Genomic DNA, 20645 nt, shown 5'->3' on the forward strand with positions numbered 1-20645 from the left:
CAACACCACAGATTCTTTTGGAAATATTGATAAACCTTTTTTTACATACATTTTTTAACGGAACCTCGTGAAGTGGACCAACGTGTCCCACGGGTGGGGTATGTTGGTTCGCATAGCTCAAACAACATTTGTTTTAATTTTAGTGATAAATACTACCAAACTTTGTAACTACCTTATTCTCTTTTGTATGCTGAGTGAAAAATATGCAGTTTAAAGATCAACATGCCATATTAAATTGATTTCAATTGATAAATCATTTTTATTTAAAAACCGCAATAAGTATTCACCACACAATTATTTTTTAAAATTCAAAAGAAAAATCAATGATTGAATATTCAGGAGACAATTAATGCAGGTTAAAGTTAACTAAAGATGTCTTAAATGATATCTGGAAATGTAAAAGTGTTACTTCTTGAGCTTTGAAAGTAGCGCTTTTATTGGACTGGGTTGTGGATGGATAAGTCATATGTAACTTTTATGCAAAGTTACACCAATATTTGCTGGGGGGAGGGAGCTCTTTTTTTCTTCATTGCATTGCATGAAACAATTCCAAAACGAAAAGAATCCTCTAACACTAATACCATATATTTCAAAGAAAAAGTACAATAAAATTAACAGCTTTAAGTTAGCATATTTTGTGTTCTAAATTCAAAACTAGATAATCTTAAGTAAAACTATATTTTTGCATTCCTTTAATCAATTATTTGTTTTATTTTGTTTCTATGTAGAGTGCTTGTTTAGCAAAAAAAATTTGTTTAATACAGGAACTTTATTATAGCATGTATTGCATATTTTACTCTTAGAAAACAATTGTCTGCAAAAATTTTAAAGTATATTCAAAAATATAAATAGTAAAAAAGTGCAGATATGAAATAAATCTTTTGGTAAAATTTAGTATATTTTTTGTTAAATAATTATAAAATATATCTTTGCTTTTTCTGCCTAAATATATCTATGTTTTTATTATTATTTCAAAACATGTGTGAAATGAAATGAATGTATAATATACAAACAGTGAGAATATTGTTATAATTATTGAGATTTAAGAGGAAAAAAAGTTTTAAAATTATGTGAGGTAGGTTGGTCCCATCCAACGTGCCCCGCAAAGAGTGGACCAACCTGCCCCACCTTCTTGGTCTGAAAAAAGGCTGTCTTTTTTTTTTTTTTTTTTTGACAAAAAAATGCAAACATTGCCAATTATTATGAACTGAAAGACTTTACATTAAAAAAGGAGTTCAATTTTTCTCCCGCAATCTTGATGAAAACCATTAAAAAAAATAAAGTTCCAGTTTTCTGAAAATTACTCAGGACTACTGAAGTAACTTTCTGGAATAAAATTTGTTCAATATAACTGTGCCATGTGATTTCATTGTAGGATTTGTAGGACCATAGGTGCTATTTGTTGGTCATAAAATAAAAAGGAGTCCACTTTTATTTTATTCACCACTTTTATTTTATTTCGTCCACTTTTAGGAAAAAGTGGACGAAATAGCAATCCTGCTCATAACGGTTATTAAATGATTTCGAAAAGTAATCAAATATGGCAACCTTTCGCTAGCAGGAGCACAAGTAATTCTGGCAATTGAAATATTGTACAGTAATTTTACAAACACCCGAAGTTAAACTCACAGGTCCATAGTTACCTGCCTTCTCTTTTGACCCTTTCTTAAAGAGTGGTGTGATGTTTTCCAGTTCTGGCACCATTCCCGAGTTACATGAAGCAATGATTTTTTTTTTTTTTTAAAGAATGTCCACTAACTTGTGTGCACATGTAACTAAAATTTTTAATTATAATATCATCAGGTTCAGGAGCTTTAGACGCTTTAATTTGTTTAAAATAGTACAATACATCTTGCCTAGAAAACACAAAATCCTCAAGCTGTATATTAGCTTGTGTCTGACTCATATCAACAGATGAAATACAATTTCTGTTAAAAACATTTGAAAAAAATATATAAATATAAGCAATATGAACAACTTTTGGATTTGACCCCATTCTCACTTACCAGTTGACCTACTTGACGCTAGCTTTCCCAGAACTAGCATAGGCAAAAAATTGCTTAAGATTCCTACCAATGTGTGTGTTTATCTGTATTTAAAAAAAATAAAGATCATCATATTTAAGAATGCATGGTAACTTTTTGAAATGGAAAAGCATATTTTCAATTGAAATCACTAGTTTCAAAACAACTGAAGTATCGTACATTGGAATGATACAAATGAATCAAAAGATAATTGCTTACTTTTGATTTGTTTCCAATTTTAGTTTGAAATACAAAGTCTTCATTAGAGAACGAGAATTCATTGCAGTCTCCGAAATTCATAACTTCTGAAATATAGAAAAACATTTAGCATTATATATACAATGCCATATTTTAAGTGTTAAACAAATAACCTTGATTATTTCCATTAATTATGCATAAGTACAAAAAATATATTGATACACTATTACCAATGTATGTACTAGGAATACACTAATCGGCAATTGGCCATTTACAAATTTTTCCGATGAATCCTTGGAAATTATTTTTTAACTAAAATTGTCAAAAGCATACTTAGAACAAAAATGCTGCAAAATGAACTTATAAACAATGCTGCCTCTGCCATAGTCAAGTAAATAGCACTATCAGAAGAAATAAATTTTCAAGATATTTAATTCAACATTAACAACAGGGCAATGTTAGAATAAAAACTTTGTTTGTGATTTTTTTCTCTGTGAAAACCAAAAGTGCTTTGACACTATTTTTATACTCATTGTGGACACAAAATATGAATATGAGGGGGAAAATATGAATTTATATCAAATTTTAATTCATCCACTTCAATAATTTAACACCCCCCCCCCCCCTATTTTTTCAGACTTTAATTCAACAAAATTTAAAATTTCTTCATTAATATAATTTCTTCAGTCCGCTAATGTATGAAATACAAAAAAAAAATTGTTTTTCTATATCTGCTGTTTTTGTACCTATTATTATTTCATAAGTTAAAAAAAAAATCTTTCAATTTCAATTTGCTCAAACTAAACCAAGACCCTCACTTGATGGTAGTTTCTTTACCACAAACTTTCCCCCTAATAACCTTTTTACAAATAAACACATACCCATCCGAAAAGTTCTTTCAGTTTTTAATTTTCATAATGGAATTACACAGAGAACAAATCATTTCATTCTTGATTAACCCTATTTCCCTCAAAAAATCTTTAAAAAACATCCTTTATTTTCTCATCATTTGTAAACAAAAATTATGTTAGGCACTCTGGCACATCCAAAGGTTGGAGCCGGACGAGAAAGTAAACAATGATTCATTCATGAATTTAATTTGAAATTTTTTGCCAAAACTGCAAATAGAACTCATTTTTTAAGTTTAAAACTAAATTAACATAAGCTAGTAACAATAAGAAGAATACTCTTAAATAAAGTTTGAATTGAAACTTAATTTTAGAGCCCCATTCAACTTAAAATTACTTCACCCTAATTAAAATCCCCCGAAGAGCGGAACATTCGAGGGTTGATCCAAAAGTAAGGTTCCATCAATTTTACAAATATACAACACTGTCTATTCTCACTGAAATTTACATCGTTGGAAAGAAAAACGTTCCTCTATTTTTATGTATAATTGCCATCTTTTCTGTGCATTATTGTTGACAGTGCACAAACTTCTGAATCGAGTGTCATAGAGTTTCACCGCCAACCGGTTGAGCAAGCTTTTCACTCCTTTTTCGACATTGTCGTCACACTGGAAATGTTGGCCATAAAAGCGTTCCTTAAACTTGGGAAACAAGTTCTAATCATTAGACTCGAGCTCCTAACTGCAATCAAGAACGGAGTGGTTTGTTCACTGTCATGTCCCACTCTGGCGGTAGAATTCTGTTGACACTCGATACGGAAGTTATGGCACTGGTCGACAATAACGCACATAAAAAGATGGCAATTATGTATAATAATAGAGAAACGTTTTTCTTTCCAACGATGTAAATTTCACTGAGAATAGACAGTGCTGTATGTTTGTAAAATTGATGGGAACCTTACTTTTGAATCAACCCTCATATATGCACCTACCTCGACCACGGCCATGTGCAAAAAGAATTACTTCAGCCTCTGCTGACACTGATATGGCATCTGAGTCGAATATGGTTATGGTATATAATTTCTGTTTCACAAAATGAGTAAAACCTGCAAGCAGCTGATGACATATGTATCGTCTCATCACATCATGAATTTGTTCACTATAAGATTTACTACCCTATTGTTACAATAATGATGAAGACAAAGAAGAAATAATTGAGGGGGGGGGTCATCATAGTAATCGAGCGATTCCAAGCATAAAAACTCAAAAACTTTTTTTTATTAGAATGGCAACTAAGAAGCAAATTTGCAAAAAAATTGTTAGTACAGATTGTGCTACAAATGATATTGTATCTATAGGCAAAAACAAGTAAAGATTACATGTTTACATATTTTCCGCACTACTACATTGGATAAGTGTCAAGTTTTAAGTAATATGATTAGGTTTTTAATACAGCCCCAATTTTACATTTTCCTGCTTGGAACGTTTTTTATCACTGGTTCGAGAAAAAAGCGTAAAATCTGGGTTCCACTGTACAACAATGTACTACCGTATTTTCCTGCGTATAGTCTACGGATTATTCGCTAAAATAGGCAAAGTTTATGAGTTGCGGATTATACGCAGCCGCGGATTATCTGTGATATTTTTTTTCATTTAACACAAATGCATTTGAAGCCGCCTGGCTTCAGGGGGGAAAACTAATTTTCCAGCAGTGGACTGTATAATGAAATTGGTGACTGCATTGATGAGTCGTGGTTAAAACAAACAAATGAATTTATTTACAATTAGAGTATGAGCATAACATTAAAGTAAGAATAGGATACGCTTGTATCCTAGCGAGAGATTGGGAGCGAGAGCCCTATGGCTGCATCCGCTGACAACGTTGGAAGTGCATCTCTGAGGGGTGGTTTCCCACGCTCCTCTCACAATGGGGGCTTTAGGGTTGCTTGGCGAAGCCAATTGTCAAGACCCCAAGCGTTGCTCCTTATCGCTCAGGGACCCGCGCAGAGGCGTTAACAGTATTGAACCTCAATATTTTTACAGTAGGATACACCGGCGAGACCACCGTACGCCGACTGAATGTTGTTTATTTTACGAAGCATACATGTTCTCCTTTGCTGCCTGCCTGTTTGTTATTTTACGTTGCTTGAATGTTCCTCTTGCGATTCAGGTCATGTAAAATAAGCAAGATTACAGTGAAATAGGTAGCCATTTGCACAAGATTAGACCATTTGCTCCTTTTAGTCCTGGATCTGACAGCACTTCTGTAGGAAAGTTTGAGTAGGGAGAATTTTTTTTCAAAAATGGTTAGTAGGTGTCCTAGAAAGTATTTTGGACTCGGGTGGACATTCGCCACCTGGTCACTTTTCCTGCTATGACGTCATCAAAGATGGCGGCATCTCGATCACATAAATGCTCATAATTATTTTAATACTTGACATTTTTGCGCGATTCTTTCACATTTTTATACTAATTTATATTAACTAGTTTACTTTTAAGTTACAGTGTTAAAGTTTTCCAGAAAAAATAGTTTAAAAACAATTTATTTCATTGTTTCTTATTTATTTTCCTTTTTTTAAAATTCACTCATTATTTTTCAACTGTCAATCGTTGAACAACCGTTTAAAATTACACTCAAAAACTATTTACGTAAAAAATGTTTATTTGCCATTTTCACCTGGTGTGGCTAATCAATCAAAATGTTTATTAGTCGCCCCACTTAGGCGCGCCACTATAGGCGGCGTAGACATAAGATTCGAGAGCGTTGTTATTCTTCGAAGTAGTAAGTTGGCAGCCATTGAATTATATGATGTGTTATGAGTGCGACAGAGGGTGATTCTTGAGATGATGAAACGCTGTTAATCTGAATGTTTCTTTTGTTCGAGATTTATCGAAATAAAATTGAGATATATGGATATTATTAAACTGCCGAGAGTGTCAAAAGACAGCATAAGAGATCTCAAACCAGTTGAAGAGACTTGAATTATATGTAATAAAAGCGACAATAGTGTGATAAGTACAGAAAATGGTTGTGAAAAAAAACAGGGCCACTGTAAAATTGTGAAATGACGTAGCTACTAAGCGTTTGAACGCGTTAAGTGAGGAAGAGTTGTTGTACTACCATATAAATAATGCATGCTTTAAGCAATACTGTCATTAGAAACCTATTTTACAGCTTCGAAATGAGAAGGAAAAATCAAAGGATGAAGATGAAGGCATCATTACTGCTCAGTCGAATGTGCACGAAAGTTTAAAGAAATCTAGAACAAAGCGTGCACGTTATCACAGTCCACAAGCAGGAGGTATTCTTCATCGATTTAATTGTGTATCATCTGTAACCCTGTATCATATAATCGCATGTGCGAGAAGTACAGAATAAGTGAGTATCCGAGAGCTAAGGAGTTTTTAAAAGCCACATTATACTTACAAGATGATGTTTTCACTCGCACTAGTGATTTGGAGGATGTATCAAGTGTTTTCGGCGCCGATCTTTTGTGTTTCTAGATATTTATTGAAGTACAAACGAAAATTTAAAGCAGATGACAGGAGTACACCTCCAGTTTCAGAAAAGGTGGCAGCCTTTTCGCTTATAGCTCATGACAACGAATCCGGACTGCATGAAGGCTATGGGTACACGCTCAGTTACATTCGAGACAAGTTTAATATACAAAATGAGGGCATCAAATTCAGCAACAAGGCGCTTAAACTAATGCTGTGTGATTGCTTTCAAAATGACATTACTTTCGCCAAACCTAAAGAGGCAAACAAACCGATTATGTTTTTTTCTGCGAATATTCAAACAGAAGAAGTAGCAGATGTCCTTAGAAGCTGCAATCCTGTAACAGAATGCCCCATTCTACTAAGAGACGCATTGCAGGGGCTACATTTCGAGCTCAGCGATAAATTTGGTGATGCGCAAGACCTTAAAAGATCTTGGACTAAAAGTAAGATACCTGATGTTTTAATAAACTTCTTCAGTACATTATTTGACATAGATCCAAACTCCATGAAAGAAGTTGACAATGTACAAGAAGAGGAAGAAAAGAGGAAGTATTCTTAGAAGTGGTATCTTAAGGCACAAGCGTTATTACAAATAATGTACTATAACATGCATCGTGGAACTAAAAAAACTTCTTCACATATGATGGGCGAAGAAATACATGAGAAATGCAAAAGTAAAACATTGATAACAAGCTTGAATCATCTCGGCTTCAGTGTCAGCTACAGTGAAATCATTCGTCACCACGATAATCTGGCACAATATGCTCTTAAACAGTCTCCTATTGCAGTGCCAATGCCCAGTCATTTTAAGACAGATTCATATACGGTTGGCGCTTTCGATAACTTTGACCACGAAAAAGCTACTTTATCCGGTATACGAGGCTCTCATGACAATGTGCGCGTACTATTCCAAGATAAATAGCAAGACATATCAGGTAAACCATGCTCATCGGAAACTGGTATCACACGAGGTATGAGCTATCTGAAAATTGTTCATTGTTCAATGACCAAGGGCTAATGGTAAAACCACAAAAAAGCGCAGTGTTAAAAGAGTTGAAAACATCTTATGGTAGTAACAGTGATGATACCTGGTTCAAGTCTGACGACAAAACCTGCTTTATAGTCGACGTCATGAACTCTATACGAAAGGTTATGACAAATGAAAATAAAACCTTTGGTGGAGCTGTTTCAGCATTTTCGTCATACATCGGGAGCATCACCAAGAACTGTGGAAGAGTAGATTACATTTTTGACAGTTATCGCAAATTATCTCCCAAAAAGTCTGAAAGGGTGCAAAGACAAGGTAGTAGCATCGTTATAGATGTGGTCAAAATCTCGGAAGATCTTCCATTGCCTGTCCAACTCAGCAGCTTTTGGGGTTCTTCAAGAAACAAATTGATGTTGCAAAAGTTCATTGCTGATACAGTCACAGTTTCTTTGACAACATAATACCAACCGCAATTTTAGTCCTTTGCATGGTGATGAAGAGGATGATGTAATATTTAACTGTACATCTGTGCAATGTGGAAAACAGATAATTCACCCAGAATTAAACTGTCTGACAATAGAGGAAACTGACCTCAGAATACATGAAATACACCGCCAGCTCAGTCATTTCCAGCAGAGGACTGCAGTTTCGTGCTTATTAGCACTCATCAGCCCGGCATAGGAGAGTGACTGAGCTGGAGATGGAAAACCTCTAAGGAAGCCAAGCGCTAATTCTATATTAGCTACCAGTTTGTTTGGCACTCTTGACTTCCTTTGAGGTTTTCCATCTCCAGCTCAGTCACTCTCCTATGCCGGGCTGATGAGTGCTAATCAGCACGAAACTGCAATCCTCGGCTGGAAATGACTGAGCAGGCGGTGTATTCCTGTATTTCTGCTTTAGCCCTGGCTATTGGGCGGTAATTTACTGTATATGACTTCAGAATGTTTATTCATTCAAAACATGCATCCATGTGTGGGTTTACTAAAATAGTTATTGTTAGCGCGCCGACACTGATATAATGGTGTTAGCTTTGTTTCACTATTTTACTCTTTTAACGATTTGGTGTTCAGGAACTTTGGGTGCGTACTGGAGTTGGTGATTCTACACGATTCTTATCTGTTAATGATATTCACCGAAAAATAGGTGAACTTTCCTGCCATCCACGCACTATCTGGACCAGATTATACAAGTAGATTTGGTACCAAAAAATCTTCTCCTCATTGTGCATCTGTAGAGTATTTGGAGAGTTTTGGCGTATCATCTGACTGGATTTATATAGAGCAAAGCCTTAAATCTGCAGAAAAATACTTAGTGCAAGTACTGCAAAAAGGGTCATTCTGTAAATCTTTAGATGAACTTAGGTTATGGCTGTGTCATCATGCGAAAGGTATTAACACTGATAACTTGCCGCCTACTAGTAGAAGTGCTAAGGGCCACTTATTAAGATCATATTTTTACACATACGTACAACGACATTGTTTTGACGATGTTGCTGTTGACTTAGATCCTTGTGAATTTGGTTTTGCAGTGGTAGATAATGGTTTGATGCCAGAAAATAACTTGCAGAGATTTCCAACTGATTTTATTGGAGCATGTAATTACTTGAAATGTGCCAAATCTTCCTGTACTTGCAGAGCAAATGAAGTAACTTGTTGCTCTTTTTGTAAGTGTAACAGTACGGGTTTGCAACCAACTCGTAACAACCCCTTTTAAATATAATTTTATTAAGTGCAACAAAAAAAAAAAAAAAAGTTATTAAGTTATAGCAGTAGTAAAAATACATTGCTATTCGCCTTAAAAACACCAATTGTAACTTACTGGCCAAATTTTCATTTTGTTGGTTAAGTATTAACATAAATTTGGGCTTATATGGGGACGAAATCGCACGCCCGCCATCTTTGATGACGTCATAGCTAAAAAATGTACGAAATGGCAGATGTCCAAATAAGCTTTAAATACTTTTTAGGACACCTACTAAACATTTCTGAGGAAAAATTCTCCGTACTCAATCTTCCTATCGAAGTACTAAGCATTTATGAGAGCGAGCGGCCGCCATCTTTGATGACGTCATAGCAGGAGAAGTGACCAGGTGGCGGATGTCCACCCGAGTCCGAAATACTTTCTAGGACACCTACTAAACATTTTTGAAAAGAAACTCTCCCTACTCGAACTTTCCTACAGAAGTGCTGTCAGATCCTGGACTATTTGTCTCGACTCTTTGTTTTTCAAGTATTTAGCGTACTATAATAAAGATTTCAAGAAGAAATCATTATATTTTAGATTATATTTCAGATTAATTTTGATTATACCTTCAAAGTAATTACTTTTTCATATTTTTAGTTTAGTTGCTCAAATGGTATGTTAAAATCAATCTTTATATCTTTTTACATCGTATTATCCACATTATACAAAGCTTTTTTTTCCTTCAGGCCGATTTTAGGACCTGTGAATTATAGGCCGCCCGCAGATAATGCGCAGGAAAATACGGTATATACACAACATAATGGAGAAGTGAATCCCATCAACAGCATCTTTGGTGAAAGTTGGTTCAGTCGATTTTGGATAAACTAATAGGGAATCTATGTATATAGCGTCCTTAAGAGATAGCTACAACTATTCAACTCAGAAATATTTGGACTCATTGAGAGTATGGGTACATTTGATCTTCAATTATAAAGAAATATTGAATAAAAGTCGATTCATGACAGAATGAATTGAATATATTTCATTTGTAAGTATGGAATTTATTTTCTTCTTTTTTGCTAATATTAAGATTCTGATGTCTCAATAACATAGAAAAAACATAATTTATAAATTACTTATACTGGAAATTTTACGAAATAAATTTTGAATTTAGGGACACGTGTCCTAAGGTCCTTGAAGGGTTCTTTCTGGAAGGATTCTACACAAAAATCTGAGCCAGAATCGAAGCAGGCCTGTTATTTCAATGTTTTCGGGGGGGGGGGGGGGACGCATTTTATAAGAGAAAATCAAAACATACATGCAAAATGCATAATTACATTTTTTTTAATTTGATGGGGGGGGGGGGGTCCTCGTTCGCCAAAATGACTGGCACGATTCGACAGAAACAAAGAGAGATAAAAGTTACCAAATACATTAAAAGGATGTGAATAAGCATTGATCTATATCACCAAAGTTATTTTACAGCTTTTTTTTTTCTTTTTTTTTAAATTTTGAATAACAGAGAAAAGAATGAAGAAGAATGCATAACTGAGAATAACAAGAATACATAACTGAGTTCATGACATTCTGACAGTTTCATGTAAGTGAAAGTGACATTAACAAAAGACAAGATCCCTAATGACCAGTCAGGACCGGATATAGACTTAACAAGGCCCTAAGCTTTTCAGGTATGGGGCCCCTTTTGTATGAACGTTTCTCTCGGTGGTGTAAAATGCATTTTTTTCCTCTTTACTATGTTTGTCTCTTTCCTCTGATACATACAGCAATACTTTTACTTTACTACTATTTTAATATGTTGTCTTTGATGTCATTTTTGCATTGATTGTAAGAGAGGGAATGCGGAATGATATCTAAAGCGTGACCCAGGACTCCCTTTTAAGTGGAATGTAGAATATCCCCAAATGTAGGGAGCCCGGGGGTATTCTTCCCCTGGGAAAATTTTGAAAAGTGGATATTAAATTCTGCATTTTGAAGTCTTATAAGATGTAGTTGAAACTACAAAAGTTTCAGGACAAAAGTAGGCAAGCAAAACTATTTAAAGTTATATACTATTTTGCAAATTAAGATAATACACAGTAAAAATTGTTTTTGATTTCACAAATCAATGAGAGCAGTTGACAGAGAGAAAAGTGCAGGAAGAGAAATGCATTGTTACTTGCTCATATTGGCTTTTGGTACAATTAGTTTTTAATCACACCTCCAACCCACTGACAAATACAACAATGAATTAAATATAAAATGATCAATAGTAAAAAATGCTCTAAAAGAAATGGTGTACATATTTAGAAAAGAGGCAACAAGAGAGCAACATACAGCTCATTTGAACAATTCATAATTTATACACTTGATAATAAAATTGGAGTCCACTTTGCTTAGGATTTTCAAACACTTATCTAATTATTTTCAAGGACGCTAGAACAATTAAAATTATTTAACGCACTTCATTTGTACTTTCCAGTCTCTGGTATTTTAGTACTTGATTAAGTAAATTTTTACAGTCCTGTTCTAACTTTGTAAGAAACAGCTATTTTAAATTTAAAAGAAAAAAGAGACTATCGATTTCTCATGACAACTTTTCTTCAGTTGCTCGTGGGGCAGAAAACAAAAAGGAATAGAGGTATAGTGTATCTTTCTGTGCTAAACAGATTGACAATATGCAGAAGAAGTAAGATAGAAGCAAGTAATAACAAAAGAATTTCCAAAATGCTGCATTCGGAATTATATAAATAACAAGATATGAAACTTTGTGAGTCACAAAAATTTGTAATATGTTTCAGAAATGCGAGAACCATGGTTTTTACATTTTTGGTACAGGATGTAGCAAGGAGCTGAATTTGACATATATTATCATTCCTTCTCCCAATCCCCTCCAATTTGTGGTTTATAGCCATACTTTTTCAAATTTTCAAGGTTTTCAAGCACTGGAAAATAAAATTTATTTTTTCAAGTCCTTTTTTTTAATTTCTTTTTTTATTTTTAAGAACAAATCATGCTAATTTCCGGGAGATAGGGCCCTTAACCTAACAAAGTGGGGGCCCCAACAAAGCTTGCTTAGCTTGTACTTAAATGCAGGTTTGTGACCAGTTCAAACTTAAAGTGATTTCAGAAAAAAGGAAACCCACCTAATTTATCCAATGATAATTTTCTGATTCACCGGTCACCTTAATTGTTTAAGAGCTGAAGTGCCAACACCAACAGACGTATGCTTATGAGTTTTATGAGATAAAAGATAAAAAATTCAAAATTCCATTTTGGATTATGAATATGGCTATGAGACTGAAAACAAAACACCGGCACATGGCAATCTAGTGTTGCCAGAATTTTTGCAAAGTAAAAATGCTAGCTGGATGATTAGCCCTAGATATAATAATGTCGCCAAAATTTTCCCTTAAACAATAAAACGTTTTCTCCCTAGGAAATTAAAAATGTTTTTTTTTTTCAAAATCTAAAAATTATTAATTATCGCAAAAGTTTCAAGTCAAGTTGAACCAACGCAAAAGACAGGCCGGACCACTGCTGCCATCTAGTAGGGTATTTTACACACAATCCACTTTTTCCATTTAAAACACTTTTCACCAAAAAAAAAATCTTTTAGGGAAGAAAAATTTTGTTCAATACCTTTCAAAAACAAATAATTTCAAAAACTAAAGCATGAACAATTTTGAATTAAAAGCATTGCAATGAAAAATAACTGTTTAGATTTTAGAAACATTGTTTTTTACTTAAGCCACAGGCACCGGCAGAATCATATGATACAAATACAAATGTGACGACCAGCAACAGGCTCCGGGCCCAACTAGGCTGGTCCTAGTCAATTTATTAGTCCCCAATGAAGATCAATGGCCCCAGTGCCGGATTAGGGGCCTCCACAACGAAGGAGTGGAGGCCCCTAATCAGGGTTCGAAAAGATCATCATACTTTCGAAAATATCCGATACTTTGATATATATCCGAATATTTTGATAGATATGTATATATCCGATATTTTCGATTCGTGAAAGTTAGGATATTTCGTAAAAATTTTATTGTGGGGTCCCCTTTGTTGTGGAGGCCCAGGGGCACCCTACTAGCAAAATTTCTCGCATCAATCTTGACAGATCTTGATATTACACTGACGGCGTCAATATTGACGTGTTTCATACTGCATAAAGCTTGCATAAAGATTAAAAAGCAATATTACAATAACAACACGTATGCAACATTGCATTCATCTTAAAATATCAATATTGATATTACCTTACAATAACAACATTGCATACATGTTGACGCCGTCAATATGTATTGATTTCATGCTGTCGCCGTCAAGGTAATTAGTACACAATAGAACAGGTGGACCTTCGATGATACTTGCGCATGCGCACAGTTCTTTCTACCCAGCGTCCCTCGCATCGACCTACGATTCAGTCGGTTCAGAGGAGCTGCACGTGGCGTTGCGTTCTTTAGGCTTCGTTAAGTTGGTTGCTTAGTTATTAGTGTGAAATAGTACTGTTTTAGGAATAACTTATGAATGACTGATAACTGCATTTGTTTATTAATATAGTACTAAACAATTCATATCGCAGACGATGTGCGACCATGTTAGAAATGGCCGAAAATAACTTTTTTCGTCCCTAGACTTTGAAACAAAGGACATGAAGCCCAGAATTTCGTATTATCACTTCAATCTCATGAGTAAGATTAATTTTATTCAATGGTTATTTATGTTATTCTTTAAGATAAATTTATGTGTTTTGTCCATGGGATATTTTCAATGCTGACATCCATTTGGAATTAATAAGTAAATAAATACTTTATTGTATTTATTTACTTATTTATTATTTTGCTTTCTTTACTCTTAAATGTGTTATAAAAACTTCCGCAATTATTCCTAACTAGGCATTTTATGTCTTTATAATACAATTAGAAGCATGAATTTAAAAAATAAGTCAAGTATTACGCAAAACGAAGTAACTTTCATTTTTTAAATTAAATTGCGAGTACTATTAATACCTTTATATGAATTTCCGATCAGATGTCAGCTTTAAGGAAATATTCTTAGGCTAGAAAACTATCTTGAAGAATAACAGAAACAATTAAAGAATGAAATTTAATTCTCGAGTTTAAAGTGAAAATAATACAAATAAATAAATAGATAAAACACCTTGCAAACGTGCTGTTTTCATACTGTCATGTCAATGTATCCTGACATTTTCCTGTCATATCAATACGCATGCAATATTACAAAAGCAAGATCATCTTGCCTAGACCTTGATTTCATGCTGTCATGACAACATCTTGATATTATCCTGTCATATCAATACGTATGCAAGATTACAAAAGCAAGATCATCTTGCCTAGACCTTGATTTCATGCTGTCATGACAACATCTTGATATTATCCTGTCATATCAGTACGTATGCAATGTTGCAAAAGCAGCCTACCTTGATATTTTCTTGATATTATGCTGCATACACCTTGTCAGTCAATATTGTGGCAGCCTGCTGACAGCATAAATGGAGTAACATAACAACATTGAGGCAGCATTAATGCAAGATGATTTTTCTTGCATGTCAACCTTTATGCAATACTGAGGCAAGATATTTTGCTTACTGGGCAGTAGCCCCGCCTGCCCTCCCCTAAATCCGACCCTGAATGGCCCTCTTAAAGCTATCCACCCCGCCCTTGCTCATTACCACCTCTTCGGGTAAGCTGTGCTCACGACCCTACTAAAGTAGTAGTTTTTCCTGATTTCCAAGTTAGCCTGAAATTTAAATAGCTTGAAACAATGACCCATCGTCCTGCTTTCCCTGCAAAAATTTAATCCACTAATATCTTATAAATTTAAATAACTGAATCATGTCCCCTCTGACTTTCCTTTGCTCCAGGCTATACTTATTAAGCCTATTAAGTCTAGTATCATAATCTAAATCTGAAAATCCCCTTACTAGTCTAGTTACCCTTCTTTGAACCCTTTCAAATGCAGAAATATTTTTCTTCAGATAAGGCGACCAAAACTGAACAGCATACTCCAAATGAGGTCTTACTAAACTCCTATTTAAAGGCAGAAGAACCTTCTTAGATTTGTTTGGTGTATTAGCATAAGATAACTTTCAAAGAAACTTATACACAGGCCCGTGCTGGCCCACCGGGACACCGGGACGAATCCCGGTGCGCCCCCTTTTACGACGCCCTTTTCCTCAAAGAATGTAAACTTCTATCGAAACTAGTACGGACGAAAATACTTCCAAGAAAAATTATAAATCTGTCGAATGAAAACTCAGCCATAGCGACAAACTAATTATTAAAATCTTGCACCATTCAAGTAGACAATAGCCAAAGGGGGAAAGCGATATCTTCCGTAAAGTGCCCGCATAAAGATAACGTACTAGTTTTCCAGTTTCAATAAGATATACAATAGTTACAATAAAAGAGCTCCCCAATCCATACAAAAAGGGGGGGGGGAGGCGGTTCGGCAACTTCTGAACAGTAAATTACCCTCTGCCATTCATCACTGTTTACACCTGATGACCCCATCATTCCTTTCTGGACAAAGTTAAATTATTCCCTGGGGTAACCAGATGGCTTCTATTTAAATGTTCCTTTAGAGTTAATATGAAGCAGTGTACGAAGTCAGGGAGGGAAAAAAGTAAGGGTTCCTCAGTTTGAAACGTTTTCTTAGTAGCGGTGCAATTGCCATAAAATAATGGCGCCTTCAGACTAGGAACATTCAGACTTTACGGCGCCCTGGTGCCACCGGCCGTCCGAAAGGAGGGCGAAAGGGGCAATTGCACCACGCGCAGAGATCTAAGAGGGCGCCATAAACTAAACTTTTTCTGCATAATAATTAATTATTAATTTTTAAATTTTAGTCTAAGTATTGTTTTTAGAATACAAATTTAGATTTAATTCTTGTCTTAATGGCGCACATAGATTACATTTTGATGATAGGTTACATTTTCAATTACGTAATAATTAGTATAAAACTGTTCGGTACTTTTTTTTTATCATTCTGTGTGAAAAAGGAGAGAGAGGAGCGGACCCAGACTGGCCAAATCGGCTAGTCGGCGATCGCCGAGAGTCCCCATGCTAGGAGGAGCCCCCAAATGAAGCGAAAAAAAAAAAAAAAACTTGTAGCAAAAAATGATTTTAAAATTCTTTGATTTCCTTGTAACTATTTCAATATGTTTCCTTATACGTTTTGCCACGATCAGGGCCTGGTTACTGAATAGACCAACTAGACTGTGGCCTAGGGCCCTTGCTTTTTAGGGGCCCCATAATGGCTAAAGTTGTTTTAGCTAATGACTAAAAGTAAGATTTGACTGCATAGTGACTCCAAAAAATCTTTTTTTAGAACCTGCCTATATCTAAATCAGGCCCTGTCCGGGATGCTTTTGATCACTCTTTCTAGTTTTATACAAATAGCACAATGGGGCGCCCAATTAAAGCCAGGTAGGGCCCCGGGGCAAATATTAATTTTAGGTTAGGGTCCCCTTGGGCTTTAATTTCTCTGAATTTGTCCCGTTAACAGGGCCGGATTACCAAATAGGCAATTTAGGGATCGCCTACGGGCCCTAACAGAAATGCTCGACCTCCTTGCAAAAAATCATCCCGGCCCATAACCGCCCACTGATAACCGCCACCATTTTCGGTTAATTTTTAAACGCTTTGAATCCATTTTTTGAATTTCATTTTATTCCTCTATTAACCGGGATGTTTAGAGGTGTTGTCTGCCTTTTATATAAGTTGAGATACAAAACATTAACATCAATCTCTTGATCAAGTTAAATTTTTGCTTTCACCCTTTTAGAACTGATAAAACTATCATTAAGAGATTCAGGGGTGCCCAACCCCCATAAGAGCAAGGGCGCACCTCCCTAAATATCACGAAGACCCCCCCCCCCAAAGCAAGAACCTCCCTCTGAAAAGTAAAAAGTACCCCTCAAAACACCCCCTAAAACTTTCAATGGCGCAGTCTGCGCCATGACCCCTCTCCTGGTGGGCACCCCTGAAGAGAGATTTTAAAACTTTGCGGATTTTTCATGCTTTTCGTACATATATTTTTTTGTCTATTTAAAAATGTGTTTAAACGACACAGTTGCACAGTTTAGCTGCTCCTGGGTTAATATGAGTTCAGTTTCGTTTTTTCTTCAAATATTTGCTAAAACATATTTTTAACTTTTAAAATTTCAGCAAAGATATTAGGGGCCCGATTAAGGTATCGAGGGGTCGTAAGCCAATAATTGTTATGGGGGGCCCAGTATTCAAACTCTATCCATTGGTTAAAACAATTTTAGCCGCAAACTAAAGTAGTTTCAGCCATTTCAGGCCCCTAAATATCGAGTTCCTAGGCCACGCGGCCTAGTTGGCCTATTCAGTAATCAGATCCTGGAGGTGATTAGGTGTTCGTTTTTTTTTTTTTTATTATTTTTTTTTTAAAAGATTCTTTGGTTTCTCGGGCCGTGGGCCCCTTAGTGGTGTGCCCCTCCCCCCCCCCCTCCTCCTCGCATTGCGGAGTCTGCGAGTACGCAGATCTCCAGAGTAATCCTAAAGTTGAAAAAAGTTATCTTTTGCGAATTCCAACAAATAAAATTTTAACCAACAACTTTTCTTTCCTTCCCTCTTTCTCCAAGTGTACTACCGACTGACGCCTCCAGGGGTGACGGCGGTACTAAACGCATGGTTATAAGTTACTCCGGTGACAGGAGTAAACTACACTGTTAAAAAAAACCTGAAAGTTCAGGTAGTTTTCTGACTGATTTTAACAGAATATTTCCGTAATGCTTAAAAACGTATTTTTTCCTTCCAAAAACAGAAATATCACGAAAGGAAGTAACGAAAACAGAATTTTTCCATTTCTAGGGTTGCCGCTGTGCTGTACTTTGTTAGTATTCTGATTAGCCTTCAAGTTATGATAAACATCGCTTTTTGATAGTGCTTATTAAATCGCACTGTTACATTTTTTAATTAAAAGCTTATTTAGAATAACAACTCAGATGTCGAAGACAAAATAGATAGCTTGCTATTTCATGCCTGGAAAGTAATATACTCGTATGTCGAAATTGTTTTTACGCCTTTGGACTTTGTAAGTTTGGAAAAATGTTTGCGCCATTTTCAGACAGGCAGCTGTGTTTTGATCGCCCTGGTGATTTGATGTGAGTTTTACTGAGTCAGTATTAGAATATTATTGCGGTGTATTATTTTGCTCAATACTTCGAACAATTCTGTTCGTTAGTCATATTGTGTGTTCTAGCGGTGAGAATAGTTTTAGAATATCGTGTTATCTATTTAAAATAAAGGCTATTGGATTACTTGTGTACAGACGCAATGGAGACACTTAAACTTAGCACCGCTGGTCACATGTAAGTATTGTAGAATATCTTTGAACATGTTAATATACAAATGTATTTTTCTTGTTAATATGCATTTGATAGAATTCCGATGGTAGCTGATTTAGAATTTATAGAACTATTATAAAGTTACTGTTTTTGCTCTAACGCGGAAATCACCGGGGGGGGGGGGGGGTATACATCATCTGAGCAAAAAATTCTTCACGTGTATGTCAATGATTCTGTTTTTAAACACAGTAAATTGGTATGCGGTACCCTCCATCAGGTATATTATTCCAAGATAAAGTCAACCGGTTTTTAATGGTATTTTATTTGACTCATTCTGCAAAAAAAAAATATTCTATTTTTCATGTATGCTTTTCCATGCCATGCGAGAATATGTACGAGGAGATGTGGAAGAAAATATCGAGCAGTATCAGCATCAAAAATTGGTGTTATATTCAAATCCACTAATTTCCTTGCTGGTACCTTTCGATTATTTTTATTCATCTGAAGGTCCAAATTTCAAGATAGATGCTTGAAAGGTAAGTTATCAAGCAAAAATATCACTTAAAATATATTTAAGTAATAAATACAAATTAAAAAAATAATAGTTTTTGAATGGTTAACTATTTTTATAATATATATTATTTTAAACATAGGATAGAAAAACGAGAGTGAAATTTCAGTAAAATAGGTAAAAATGAGAAACGAAAAAATAGCGCAACGAAAAATCAAGAACCGAAAGTTCTGTAAAGATACAGAAAATTTAAAAACGGAAAAATAGATAAACGAAAAATTTAAAAACGGAAAAATAGATCAACGGAAAGAAGAGAAATGGAATTTTCGTTAAATCACGGAAAATTTATAAATGGAAGAACAGAACTAAACGGAGAAATGAGAAATGGAACTTCTGTTAATTCACGGAAAATAATTTAACGGAAACGTAATATTTACGGCAACTTTGCTGCCGGTACTTTATCCGTTATTTTCAGGAAATTTTTTTAACAGTGTGTTCAAGACTCAATAGATTCATGTAGATTGCTTTAGTTCACCAAGTCCTTTTGCTTTTAAACCAGTAAATAAATGGGAAAATTGAATGCACATGGAAATCTTTCCGATAGGGTCTTTATTACCGGATATTGGCCATAAAACTATTCCACGTGGGGTTTTTACTTCTGCAATCTGCATTATAGTACGATAGTTGAAGGTCTGTATTTTACTTGCGTGCAAGCCAACAATAATTTCTATTATGGAAATTAAAAAATAGATACATTGGGAGAAGATAATGACAAGATGAAGCAAAAAAGGTACGAGAATTATTCTACTATTAATTCATCGCTTTAAGCTTAAAAGTTGCAAAAAAATCTCAGTACCTTCCAACAGTGGCTTACTCACGGAGAGGATAAGGGGCTCCCTCTTAGAGACTAAGCTCCGCCCCCCCTCCCCATTAGGCCTAAAAATGCAGAATTTTATATCTGATTTTCAAAATTTTCCCCGGGGGAGAACCCCTCGGACCACCTAAAATTGGGAATATTCTATTGGGTCGACCAAAGCACTTTTCAGCGGAATTTTTTCAATGAATTTTCTATGTTCTATGTTTTAACTTAGGAAATTTCAGTCATTGCGGTTTAAGGAAGCATTTAATGGAGTCAAGATTAGTTGTTGCTCAATTTGTTTTTAACCGTTAAAAAAATTATTTTTAAGTGCAAGTCGGTGGCGTAAACTTACCCCGGACACGGGACACGTTTACGCATATTTATTTTGACACCTAACGTGGTTCTGTTAAAGTGTTTTGAACATAATGTCTTACCATCGTTAACATAAAGCAAATTTATTACAGACTGAATAGTGTATAAAGTAAAAACTGAACGGGCATGAAGACAGAGCTACATGATTGTAAGCTATAAGATACGAATTTGTAACTCAATTAAAAATTAAAATAGTGATTTTAAAAACTAAAGAGCTTGGTGATGCTAAAAAAAATTGAGACAGTTTGGAGCGAAAAAAGCGTCAGGGCACGTTTAGAAGTAAGCCACAGTATAAGAACGTGCGTAAAGGTGCTCAGACGTCAACGCG

The 20645-nt window shown here is 35.1% G+C and overlaps 1 protein-coding gene across 4 annotated transcripts in view; it reads right to left on the reverse strand.

The window, feature by feature from the left end:
- Positions 1-12550, reverse strand: part of LOC129218535 (GDP-D-glucose phosphorylase 1-like) — a 49688-nt gene extending 37138 nt beyond the window's left edge. For 3 of the 4 annotated variants that reach the window (XR_008580337.1, XM_054852827.1, XM_054852826.1), the window contains exons 1-2: positions 12385-12550; positions 2244-2329 (exon numbers count right to left, since the gene is read on the reverse strand). Coding sequence is in view for 2 of the 4 variants with exons in the window: in XM_054852827.1 (XP_054708802.1) it covers positions 2244-2324 (81 nt within the window). In the remaining 2 variants the exon portion in view is untranslated. Of the gene's footprint in view, positions 1-2006; positions 2090-2243; positions 2330-12384 lie in introns of all 4 variants that reach the window. The other variant, XM_054852828.1, reaches the window with a different exon arrangement.
- Positions 12551-20645: the final 8095 nt, after the last annotated feature.

Source organism: Uloborus diversus, chromosome 3 (assembly GCF_026930045.1).
Source record: "Uloborus diversus isolate 005 chromosome 3, Udiv.v.3.1, whole genome shotgun sequence".
Lineage (NCBI taxonomy): Eukaryota > Metazoa > Arthropoda > Arachnida > Araneae > Uloboridae > Uloborus > Uloborus diversus.